The 13,297-nt window shown below is 36.2% G+C and overlaps 1 protein-coding gene across 1 annotated transcript in view; it reads left to right on the top strand.

Moving 5' to 3' along the window:
• Positions 1 to 13,297, top strand: part of LRPPRC (leucine rich pentatricopeptide repeat containing) — a 117,622-nt gene that overhangs the window by 61,773 nt on the left and 42,552 nt on the right. Inside the window, exons 24-25 of the mRNA XM_005575990.5 lie at positions 7,493 to 7,617; positions 8,084 to 8,190. Of these exons, the coding sequence (XP_005576047.3) occupies positions 7,493 to 7,617; positions 8,084 to 8,190 (232 nt within the window). The remainder of the gene's footprint in view (positions 1 to 7,492; positions 7,618 to 8,083; positions 8,191 to 13,297) is intronic.

Below are 13,297 nucleotides of genomic sequence, written 5' to 3' on the forward strand. Positions count from 1 at the left end.
TGGCCAAATCTTAACCTCCACAGTCTCAGCATTACATCCTGTTAAAGAAATAGTGATTCAAATAATGACTGTGTTACTGAGTTATCATATTCACAGCCAACTTTATATAGAAATCCTATAATTAATATGCTTCCTATTAGAATTTTTTTTCGATTGCTTAAAAGACCCATTTCTGCAAATTGCATGTGCAACTCTACAGAAGGATTTGAAAGAAATGGGCCCAGTGCCCAGAAGAATTAGACCCTCCTACACTACCGGGCAAAAATAAAATAATTAACAATGAAAATGAGGCCATCGTAGAAAAGTATCTTACAAATAAAAATACTTTGAAGACAGAGGAGACGTGAAAGCTTTCCAAAAGAGGTCTGCAGATGGGGCTCATGAACCAAGGAGAGCTTACCATGGGAAAATGGAAACGGTGTGGAATTCAGATGTTAACCTAGAGCATCCTCTGTGCTTCTGATTATATCCTGAAGTCAGATATTTCTGTGTCTCAGTCAAATTTGGCTCTCCCTGCTAATTGAGCTAAAGAAATCTAAATTAGTGTCTTTCCGTTTTTGGTGTTTTACTACTTTCAGATACGTATATCTTCTATTTTTGTTTTATTTTAATTATTCTATTTTTATTCGCCTAGTTTTTTTTTTTTAAACTACTTTGCCAATGCAGTCTCCATGATGAGGTCTTTCAGTTTCATCTATCTTAATAAAAAGGGCTATTGACTCTTGCAGAGTCAGGACAATAATAAAAAAAGATAAAGGAAATTTTATATTTATAAAATTGCAGAAAACAGCAGAAACATTCATAGTCAGGGGAAATGCTAGAGTAAAACCCTGACTTTGAAACTTTTTCTCAATTGTGTTTTCTCCAACTGATGGAAGATAGCTAATTAATTCAGAATCATGACAAGTGCTAGGATTAACCACACTAGCCTGCTAAAAAGTCCACGTGTATTTGATTTGATTAAATGTGCATAATCAGGCCGGCGCGGTGGCTCACGCCTGTAATCCCAGCACTTTGGGAGGCCGGGGCAGGCGGATCACATGGTCAGGAGATCGAGACCACGGTGAAACCCCGTCTCTACTAAAAATACAAAAAATTAGCCGGGCGCCGTGGCAGGCGCCTGTAGTCCCAGCTACTTGGGAGGCTGAGGCAGGAGAATGGCAGGAACCCGGGAGGCGGAGCTTGCAGTGAGCCGAGATTGAGCCACTGCACTCCAGCCAGGGGGACAGAGCGAGACTCCGTCTCAAAAAAAAAAAAAAAAAAAATGTGCATAATCTTCACTAATATCATGTAATTGACCTCAGCAGATATGAGCTCATCTGGCAAATGAGCTTTTTTTTTCAAACTTGTGATAAAATTATAAAAAACATTTTTAAACATCATCATAAATCTTCACCCTTTCATTCAAAGGCAAGCATCTTTTTGGCGTGTCACTGCAAAAGACTCTAAAGAGAATATTACTTTCGTGTTGTAATTCTGGAGCAAATCCATGAGACTGAGTTCCTTAGAAAGATAATCTCTTTAAGATTCAGTGGATCTTAATTCTGAACTGACTTTTCCAGCATTGGACAATACACAGGAGAAATTAATACTGTGTTAGTTTGTGTTACTTAGACAATCTAAAAATGCTTTATGGGTATGGAAAAAATACATTTTGTTTTTATTCATTTGCCAAGGGAATTCCAAAACAATAACAGATTTGGAAAATTATAAAGAAGTTGGTAAGCTAACCTGTTTTTGTATTATCAAAATGAAAATACTTGCATTGAATGGAAAAAAAATTTGCAGTTGAACAAAATTTTTGTGTTTCATTTACATTACATTACATTACAGTCTCTAAGCCACGTATTTTACATGTAGTCCAAATGAATATTACTTCAAACATTTTCTTTTGTAAGTATTTTGTCTTAAAATGTATTTCTTTTATTGAAATCATGCCTGATTCATGGAGATGACAGCAATCCGTCACATTAAGGAAGTAAGAAAATGCTTTAAAATAGGTTAAAAGAGTTTTTTATTAGTCTTCATGTTATGGTCAAGGAAATGAAATTAATCAAGTCTGGGCCATCAGATTTTAAAGCATAAAAATTTGTATGATGCAGTTTCAGATTCACTTGTTTTATACCTGATCCATTTTGGTTTCATTGCATGCATTAAAAAATAACTGAAGCTGTTTAACTGGATTATGTTAGTGCAAATGATCAAAGCAGCTTTAATTTCTGCTTTCCATTAAGGATTTTTTTGTGCTGGTTTGTGTTATAATCTGTATATGTACATATGCATTTCATTTAAGTGTATAATGAACTTCATTTATGCTGTCCTCCCAGAACTCTTGCTAAATTAATCTTGAGTTCTTCATAAAGGTCACAATTTCTCTAAGATGAACTTGTAACAATGTTTTTGGAACTCACTGGCAACACTTTAATATGATACATAAATGGGAAATAGGCTTTTTTAAATGTTGATGATTCTGTTATACACGCTCCCCTTCAATTTTAGCATGTTCATTTGTACTGGATACTTTTATTATTTATAGGAATGCTTGCCTTCTAGAGTAGAACTCCTTATGTGCTGAGAGGAAATTAAGGAGGTTTGGCTCTTTTACTCCATTATTGCAATTAAGAATTTAGCATCATCAGTGCCAAAGGACAAAAAGTGGTTCGTTTGCCCTAGGGGAACAGGACAGTGATAAGATGATTTTTCGTCAAGGATCATTGGGTCGTAATTAAGTTACATTCATGGCTATTGCTTTTTGAAGGATGATTGGTAAATGACAGGCTTCATGTGCTTAGTACGGACAGTGTGCAGTAGGGTTTTTTCTCCCTCTGTCAGAAAATCCTGTTGAGCCTGATAATGTAAATGTGGCATTTTATTCTGAACAAAAGAGCAGGGAAATGAGCTATCTTGTCTAATCATTCAGTTGTTTAACACCGACTTCCAGTTTAGACTCAATTGGCTGGAAAGCACTTGACATGTGAAGTTAGTGCTGTTCGGAACGCATGTTTGAGTAAATTTTAAAGTAAGTGACAGCTAAATTGTACCTAGGGAAATTACAAAGCCTTCAACACAGTTAATTTTTTGGGGAGGATTAGTTGTAATTGCAACACCAGTCTCCTTGAAGATTCCTCATTTATAGATGATGAACAGAAAAAAAAAACATTTAGCTCTTTCAAGTGCTGGTTCTCTCAACAGAATAATTTTTGTGAAGATGATGGCTTCTCTTGAATTGGTGTCTTCCCATATTGAACATCTGCTTAGGATTTGTAAGAGAGTTTGTTTTTAAGGAGTTCAGTTTGGTTTTTGTTTGTTTTTTCTTTTTTAAACTTTTTTTCTCCCCCCACAGCCCCTCTTTTCTGTAGTGATTTCAGATTTGAGAGCATTTCAGTAAGGAAGACCCTTTACATAAATTGCCACTTCACTAACAATGTATAAGGTTAAAGTACTTTATTCCAATAAAAAAGAAATCAGTATTTGTCATCTTTCTTCTGTTGTTTAAGTATACTCTCTGGAATTAGAAAGTTACTTAGTATAAGTTGCGAGACTAAGTTTAAAGCTACCGATAGATGAATAGATAGTTGTCACTCGTGGTTGTGTTAACAATTCCAGATTGTATGAAACACATTTATGATTTTACAGGTATATGTATTGAGGAATGTATATGAGTTAGGAGTACGTGTTTCTTGGTATCTCAAAGTGGATAGTTTTATGATTGGTGGATGTCCCATAGAAATGTCTGTCCAGCAAACTTACATGCTACGTGGTGTTTGTTTTTCTGTCAGTGACGTTATAGCATACTTCAGTTTCAGAATGAGGACTCAAACAAGTGGTACTATCAGATTTGCCATCTGAGCTTCAAGCTTATTTTTCTGGATGTTTGTCCATGTAATAATAAGAAATTGTAGTTTATAGTAGTTCTGTGTAGTCATGTTCCCTTAAGAACTGAATTCTAGATTCTAGAATGAATTTTGATACAGGCCAAGTGAGTCCATTCAAGCTAATGAATTTAACGCTATTTTAAGTTTCCAAATTTCTTGCTGGACCCAGCCTATCTCATATATATGTTCTTAAAATTTAGAATTACAGAATCTTTTCCTCAATTTTACCTTTATTTCATAGACTCACAGAATTTTTGTAAAGCTTATATTTTTAATTTGCACCAAACAAAATACTGCTTTTTAAAATGATTGCTTTTTATTAGTGTATGTAATTTTATGCATGAAAATTATGTAATCTACTGAAATTTTGGGGGAGTTGTCTTGATTTTTTTTTTTTTAAGGGATAATAGTATGCTATAGAGTTGATTTTTCTTTTAGTGTCATTTGTGAAAGCATTGACAATTTTTATTAGGAGTGAGGCTTTAAATATTTGTAAAGCTTTAGGAATTATGCATACATGCTGATACAAGCATGGGCTCAAAGTTTCGAATGTAAAATTAATGTGTCAACATTAATTTCTTCAAAGGATTATTGTTATTTCTTAATAGGATTTTTAAATCATTTCTAGCGCTCAACGAAATTCACAGATCACTTTGGGTCACAGAAGCTAGAAGTATACTGATTGGTAATGTGTTGTCCCACATTCTGGCTATAAAGCAGTTTTTACCTTTCTCCTTTTGATATTGTGCTTCCCTTACGGATTTCATCCTGCCTGATAAAAGTGGTATTTTCACCTGACGATTTTCTCTGCTTGTGCAAAACACTTTAGATGAACCTAATAAGCACAGAGTCATAGAACCTATTAGAACTAAGAGGGAACCCAAATGTCCTTGAGTTCAGCTGTTGTGATAACCTGCTTTTCATCACCACTTCTAGAAATGTATCACATTGCTACAGCTGAGTAGCATAAGTACTCTTATCAGTTGGGATGGAAATCCCAAAGTCCTATGACTACACAGCTATCTTCATAGCAATGCAAATTTTAGGTGCTTTTAACCATATTTTTCATTTCCATCATCACCTAAGTTTTCAAGCTTTAATATGAAAGATTAATAGTGACATAAATTATGTGGGGAATGTAAATTTTTATCTTTTAAAATGACATGATCCAACCACAAGTCAGGATTAGATAACAGGGACTGAAGAACTGACTAGTCATTAACTTTTTATCTCCAGTACACTTTGTATGAGGTATTTCATTATAAATTTCTAATTCATTTTGTTGGCATCCTAAGAGCAGTAATGTTGGTACTTAAAATTACAAGTATATGACTTATTTCCATTTTGCTATTCTTGTCTTTTCTGTTGTTGTTCTGAACATGTATAATCTTCAGAAGCATATATTTGGAGACCAGAGACTATTAACATGTCGCTTTGATTGACAGAACAATTATTCATTCATTTATTGATAGCTTTGACCTAATGTAGGGGGAAATACAATTGAGACAATACTATTCTAGTTTGGGAATTGATCTGGAAAAGCAAATCATGCCGCTTAAAAAAAAATTGTATGTGTTAGCTTTGCCCTTAAAAAATGTTTTAGTAGTTTTTCGTTAAGCAGAATTATAGAAGGGCAATAACTGAACCTGTGTCTGAAGTAAGGGAAAATACTGATTATATAAAGCTTTATATCATATGTGGTAGCTACTGTACCATTTCTCTTGTATGACAGTAATCTAGCCTGCAACATCTACTTGCGGTTTTGAAATTAACCTGTAATTTAGTCTTCACCCCAAATGACAAAAATTCAAATGACTCTGTAGGGTGCCAGAAGATGCACTGTAAACAGGGCTTAGTAAGGGTATAAGGTAAGAGTTTCATCGTTTTTCACTGTGTCAGTATTATTGCAACAAAGTTAACATTTCTTCGTTGTCTTTTACTTTTTTAGTATGGCTTAAAATCAAATCTAGGTAAAATAGTAATTCAATTTAGGGCAGCGTAACATTTGTATAAGGGACAAAAACGTGAAGGCTTTAACGGAAAGTATAAAAGGACTTTCTGATTTTGAGAACTGTTTTGTGTATGAGAAATTTATATTCTCTACAAAGATTTTCACTAATTGTCACTAGTTGTACTTGGAGCCATGTCTTTAACCATGCCTCTTTTTAAAATACCTTTCATACTCTCTTTTCATAAATCTTTAATTTCTTATTCTAAATTGCACCACTTTATTAGATTATTCAGATACCAGTACTTTTAATAAAGCATAATGTGTAATTAGATGTACTGAACTGACAATGGGAAGTCCAACGACTTGCTTGCTCTGTTTACCTGTTAGCCTTAATCAAATCAGCTAGTCTCTAGATGCCCCAATTTCTTTATTTCTTTTAAAGTAAAAGTGGGTGGCAAGTAGAATTGGATCATATAATCTCTATAATTTTTCCAAAGGATTTTTTTTTTTTTTTGGAAACAGTTTCACTCTTGTTGCGCTGGAGTGCAGTGGCACGATCTCAGCTAACTGCAATTTCCACCGCCCGGGTTCAAGGGATTCTCCTGCCTCAGCCCCCGGAGTAGCTGGGATTACAGGCATGCGCCATCACGCCCAGCTAATTTTGTATTTTTAGTAGAGACGGGGTTTCTTCATGTTGGTTAGTCTGGTCTCACACTCCCGACCTTAGGTGATCCGCCCTCCTCGGCCTCCCAAAGTGCTGGGATTACAGGCGTGAGCCACCACACCCGGTCTTGCAAGATCTTAAATATTTCTCATACTGACATTGTCCATTTTTGTTTGTTTGGTTGGTTTTTGAGACGGAGTCTCGCTCTGTCGCCCAGGCTGGAGTGCAGTGGCCGGATCTCGGCTCACTGCAGGCTCCGCCTCCCGGGTTCACGCCATTCTCCCGCCTCAGCCTCCCGAGTAGCTGGGACTACAGGCACCCACCACCGCGCCCGGCTAGTTTTTTGTATTTTTTAGTAGAAACGGGGTTTCACCGTGTTAGCCAGGATGGTCTCGATCTCCTGACCTCGTGATCCACCCAACTCGGCCTCCCAAAGTGCTGGGATTACAGGCGTGAGCCACCGCGCCCGGCCGACGTTGTCCTTTTAAAGGGGGGAAGAATACTTTTTAAGGACCCACAAGAATATAGTACCACACTGTTTAAGGAACTGATTTCGCAGGGCGCGGTGGCTCAGCCTGACTCACCTCAGGTGATCCACCAGCCTCAGCCTCCCAAACTGCTGGGATTACAGCCGAGAGCCACCGTGCCTGACTAGAAATAATACATTCTTACAGCACTCACTACATAAAGTCAGAATTTATAATAAAATCAGAGAATGCCTTTATCTATTTGGACTTTTAAAAAAAGTACCGTTTAACACATGAAATAATAAAAGATGAAGCAGAGTAAATAGTGGACTGCTGATGATGTACGTATTCTGAACATTTACTTATACAGAGAAATTGTTTCTTTTTTTCCCCTCATTTTAGCTTTGTGGTTCTCTACCTTAAGTAAAGCTCAGTTGTTTACATATTAACTGGTCATTAAACACCTCTCTAAAGTATTACTGAGAGACTAAGCTGAATTAGATTTATTTTATTCGTTAATTTTTTTGCTTCTAAGGGATGACCCGTCTACCGCTCTTGATGTCGCCATTGACTGCTGTGAAAAGTATAAAATACTACCAAGGATGCATGATATCTTGTGTAAACTGATAGAGAAAGGCGAGACTGATCTAATTCAGAAAGGTTAGTCACTTTCTAATATCTTAATGTAGTTGGATTTTTTTCCCTTCTTGCTTATTTAATCTTAGTGTATTGTTAAGAGAAACTTCAGCAGAAGGCCAGCACATTCAGATAAACTTTCTTTATACTTGTGAAATCTAAAAGAAAAATATCGGGTAGATTTCCAATATTATACATGTTCTTGATTTTAGTAACTGTTCATTTTGAAAAAATGTCTATTATTTTTGTGTTCTACTTCTTGGTGATCTGCCTTTATGAAGATTTTTTTACCCTTATCCTTACTAGTTCTCTTTGAAGCTACTCTGTTAGGTACTTAATTAGTCAATATAGCTATAATCTTTAAGTTATTCTTAATATTTGTTTTTTAAAACAAATTTTTCTTGTATTTGTCTGGAACTTCGTATGATACTGTTTTTTCTGGTGTTTTTTTTTTTTCTCCTAATATGTATATTTTTTCTCTCCTCCCTAGCAATGGACTTTGTGAGCCAAGAACAAGGTGAAATGGTGATGCTCTATGATCTCTTCTTTGCCTTCCTACAAACAGGAAATTACAAAGAGGCCAAGAAGATCATTGAGGTATGATTTTAACTACAGTATTCTAATTGTAGAGCTATTTAGACTCTTAATTAGAATACATTTAAAAATTTTAACCTTTAATTACACTTGTTCTGATTCATGTTAATAGAATTCAATCCCAGTAATGTGAGGGGAGGGGGATCTCGGCCAGCTTCTTTTTTGTATATAATTACAGTTCAGAAAAGGCAGTCTGGTTGTATATTAAATTTGTTTCCTCACTTTGTTAAATTCACTATTATATATCAAAATGATATTTGCATATTAAATCTTGGATTGTGGAACAATTAAATTAAACTGGCATTCCGGGGTGTAAAGTTGCTAATCCTCTTTGCCAAAGAATTCTTTGTTCTTAAAAGCAGTGGAATTTAATTTGCTGCAGACCATGCTCAGATTTATTTGTAATGCTTGTCTACAAGTTAATCAGCCAAACAAGTGCTGTCTGCAACTGTTTGGCATTTAATTTAAATTTTTTTCTTCTTCTTCTTCTTTTTTTTTTTTCCACTATGGTAAGCAGCTTATGGGAAATGGTAGGTGACAAACCTGGCCTATTTAGGATTAGTATATTTTATCTAGGCTTTACTAAATTTTCCTTGGTGGAATTGATAAGTCAAGGGCTAACTATAAAAGTCTGTCCAAATTGTGATTAATTTCACTATTAAACAATTCTGTGTCCACTAAGAAAACAAAACATTTCACAGAAGATAGACCCATTGCCTTAAGAAAAATTATTTCATGTGATTAAAACTGTTAACTTATAAATACATCAATAATCATGGGTTTTCTCAGATTATACTTTGCTTTTAGTCAGTGTTGTTTTCCAAAAATAAACAGGGGACAGGATGCAACAGTGGTGTTTGACCTCCTTATTTTTGTATATTGATGACTGCTTATCATGAAACTGAAAATGTAGGCACATAACCCAGAAAACTATATTTTTTTCCTCCTGATGTTTTTTGAAGAGAATGGTGTAGTATAGAAAAGGAGGACTGTGAAATCAATTCAGAACTTTCTTCTCTTTTCATTTTATGACTCAGTCTGCCCACTTGTCAGCGGACAGTGGGGCGTGCTGTCGTGCTATGTTGGACAGGCGCTTCTGTAGTTTAAGTGGTTCATTTACATTTTCTAGAAAATGGTATAATTTCTTCCACATTCACTTCTGAAAGTACAGTGAATCCAAACCTGAAAAGAGCTGTCTGGCTATTGAGTTCTGCTGCCCTATATGTACAGTGTCAGTATTAGCAGGTCACTGATCAGAGCAGAAATGAAGCTCAGCTTTGAGAGGTTCTACAGGAGGAAAGCATGTGCCTGTCTTTGTGTAGTAAGATGTGATAGAGCCAGAGGCAGAAGAGTGATTTCTTGTTTTGCCATCTACCTGCTTATGTGATAATGGACAAGTTACTAAACCTTTCTAAGCTTCCTCATGTATAAAAGAGAACATAGTATCTGTCTTTAAGATTCAATCACATAATGTAGGTAAAGCAGCTTGCATGTTTCCTGGATTATGGTAAGTGATCAATAATAATAATTCCCTTTGCCCCTTATAAGGATTGTGTTGTCTTCTTTACCTCACGTAATTCAAAATACGATGTTCAGCATAAGGTACATGTTTGTCACATGAATAGGCAAGAGAAGACTGCCTCTTAATTACTTAGAGCTTTGCCAGAGTACAACCACATTTAGGAATGGCTGTCTGCTGGTGACAGAATTTTTATAGTAGGTGTGTACAAAATTTTTTAAAGGGTAAAGAATAGCTTTACAGAAAGAATACTACAAGTCATGAGCAACATTTTTATAATTCCCAAAAAAAGCAATAGTGTCTTATCATTGGGTAGATTCACTATGGTTGAATTTCCAGACTTGCTTTGTATTTGGAGCATTGTGGAAATAATTAGATAAACCAGTCATAGGCAAGCTTCAGTGTGTAGTAAATATGACCTGTTTTTTTGTCTGTCTGTTTTTTTTTTTTTTTGAGACTGAGTCTGGCTCTGTCGCCCAGGCTGGAGTGCAGTGGCCGGATCTCAGCTCACTGCAAGCTCCGCCTCCCGGGTTTACGCCATTCTCCTGCCTCAGCCTCCGGAGTAGCTGGGACCACAGGCGCCCGCCACCTCGCCCGGCTAGTTTTTTGTATTTTTTTAGTAGAGACGGGGTTTCACCGTGTTAGCCAGGATGGTCTCGATCTCCTGACCTTGTGATCCGCCCGTCTCAGCCTCCCAAAGTGCTGGGATTACAGGCTTGAGCCACCATGCCCGGCTTTGTCTGTCTGTTTTTAAAGTGAGTTGGCATACGTGTATCATGTGTTATGTGTAATATATTTGACAGTCTCCAGTCTTTTTTTTTTTTTTTTTTTTGAGACAGCGTCTTGCTTTGTTACCCAGGCTGTGTAGTACAGCGGTGGCTTAGCTTACTGCAGCCTTGACCTCCTGGGCACAAGCCATCCTCAGAAAGACCTGAAAAAAGTCCTTTCTATAACACTTCATCTTACAGCAATTACTACATTCTGTAGATTCTCTTATTAAAGGTCTATCTCTTCAACTGGAATGAAGGGAAGGGAGAAAGACTGAGAAGGAAAGGAAGGAGGGAAGGGGAAACTGGTCCAACTCGGAAGCCATGCAAATGCTATCAATCACCTTCGCTAAAGAGCTTCATTCTGGAGGTTTCAGATGAAGAAATCTGCCAATGCCAACTTTAAGGGTTCATGATAGGAGATACTGTATCAGATCTAAGAGCTCCATTTATCTTGTACCTATGTTAATTCACCCTGTTTTCTGTTAAGTCAGGTCTCTATCCGTCATTTACATAGCATTTGAGATGACTGAGTAAAGTGTCTTAAAAATCCACCACCATTACCCTAATTTTGAGTGTAGCAGTGTTTGGGGTGAGAATTAAAAGATGAATTGTGCATTTCCACTTACAGTAGAGACAAAAGCATTCCAAGCAGAAGGAACTGCCTGGGCCAGGACCCTGAGGCAGCAAAGAGGTTCCTCCCTTTATCCTTCTGCCTCTTAGAACTCTTATTAGATAATACTAGTAAAATGACATCTGGAGTGTCTGGTACATTATCAGACATTTAATAAATGTTAGTTTGATTCCCTTCCTTCTCTATGCCATTCTTTCCTGTGTAGAAGTCAATCTTTTTATCTCTTCTGCAGATACATCCTCTGTAGGCTGTCTCAAGAACTCTTGGGAATCAAACCCAAGGGAAGAGGTTAGAGTAAGAAATGCTAAGTTTAAAGCAGAATTTTTTTCTCATCTTTGTGCTGGTTCTGAGAACCTAGCAGTGCCTGGCACATGACGGGCATTCAGTAAGTGATTGCAGAACTGCTCAAAGGGGTAAGGGTTAAATTCAATAATACATTTCTTGATAGAAAACCTTTAATATGGTTACATTTCATACGTTATTTAACTTTTTTCTTGTATATATAATCTCTGCCTGGTCTTGAAAAAAAAGAATGAGTAACCCGAAAAGTGAAACTTGATATGGTCTGCAACACTTTCTTCCTGGGAAGTAAATGAAGTACCTGAAAAGATCATAGACTAAAAGAATGAAGTCATTTTTCTGTTTGTTTGTTTACAGAGAAATACCTTATTTTACCATAATTTCTAGCAATAGGAGTATTGGACTAGCACTCAGGAACCCTGAGTTTTAGTTCTGGCTCTGCTATAGGAACCATAAAGGAGATCCCATCCATAAAGTCATAACAACATTGCTGTCTTTATGTATCAGGGGCTTTCAAAATGGTAATGACATTTGACCCACTTTTGAGAAATGATCCTAAATGAGCCTAAATGATCTGAAAACCAAAGTAGGTAAAGATATAAATTATGATTATTACCTGTAACAGTGAAAGTTTTTCTTAAAGGAGAAAGGGTACAAATGAACTTCAGTTTGTTTATGAAATGGAATGATGTGGCCGTTAAAAATAATGCTTACAAGATTTTGGATTTTCGAATTTGGAATGTGCAACTAGTAAATAATACAGATAATCCAAAAGTCAGAAAAATCTGAAATCTGAAACGCTTCTGGTCACAAGCATTTTGGATAAGGGATACTCAACGTATAGTAGTTATGGAATTTGAAACCAGGCCCTGAGTTTCTGTTTTCTGTTGGTTCCCCTGTACCTTCCTACCTCCATGATCACATGACCCCTCAATATCTGAACTGTCAAAAACAACTTACCCTTTCTCCAGAATTCCTCTTTCTTGACTTTTCCCTCTCTCCTTATCTGCTGTTTTGCTTTTCCATCACACTGCAGCCAGAGTAAATTTTGATCTCTTCTCAGTGGGGGGGAAAAACTCTTTTGATGACTTTTAAGACCAAAAGTTTGGATTCCAGTGATCTCCCAGTCTTTGTTACTAATTCAGGACTTTTTCTCCCATTTGCCTTCCTTAATAAGCCAGGGTGAATCCTATACACAGACAATGGATTTTAGAGCTAGGGGTTTTTTTTCATTTGTTTGTTTTTGTTTTTTTGTCTTGTCCCCCAAAATTTCAAGATATGTCAGTTCTCATGTAAATGTATACCCCCTTCTTTCGTGAGTTAGTTTAGTGTCTCCTATAACACCTGGTCAGGTGGATAATTTTTAGTTCATATTTTCCCCCTTATTATACATGGTCTTCAAGTCTATCTTGGAAAATTTTAGAGAAAAGGACAAATGCTAAAAGATTTAATCAGTACCATGAGACCTTTCCTGCTCCCTTGTTCTGTGCTATCTATGGGGATAAATATAGTTGATCCTTGAACAACGTAGGTTTGGATTATGTAGGTCCACTTACGTGTAGGCTTTTTTTCAGTAACTATATTGGAGAAGTTTTTGGAGATTTGAAAAAACTCGCAGATGAACTGCATAGCCTAGAAATACTGAAAAAATTAAGAAAAAGGTATGTCATGAATGCTTAAAATATAGGCAGATTCTAGTCTATCTTATCATTTGCTACCACAAAACATATACAAATCTATTATTAAAAGTTAACATTTATCAAAACTTACACACACATAGACTATACATGCTGCCATTCACAGCTGAGAGAAATGTAAACAAAAGTAACAAAGTACTAGTCATAAGTACATTAAATTCACTGTAGTACATATTGTATTACTGTAATTATT

This window comes from Macaca fascicularis, chromosome 13 (assembly GCF_037993035.2).
Source record: "Macaca fascicularis isolate 582-1 chromosome 13, T2T-MFA8v1.1".
NCBI classification, from domain to species: Eukaryota; Metazoa; Chordata; class Mammalia; order Primates; family Cercopithecidae; genus Macaca; species Macaca fascicularis.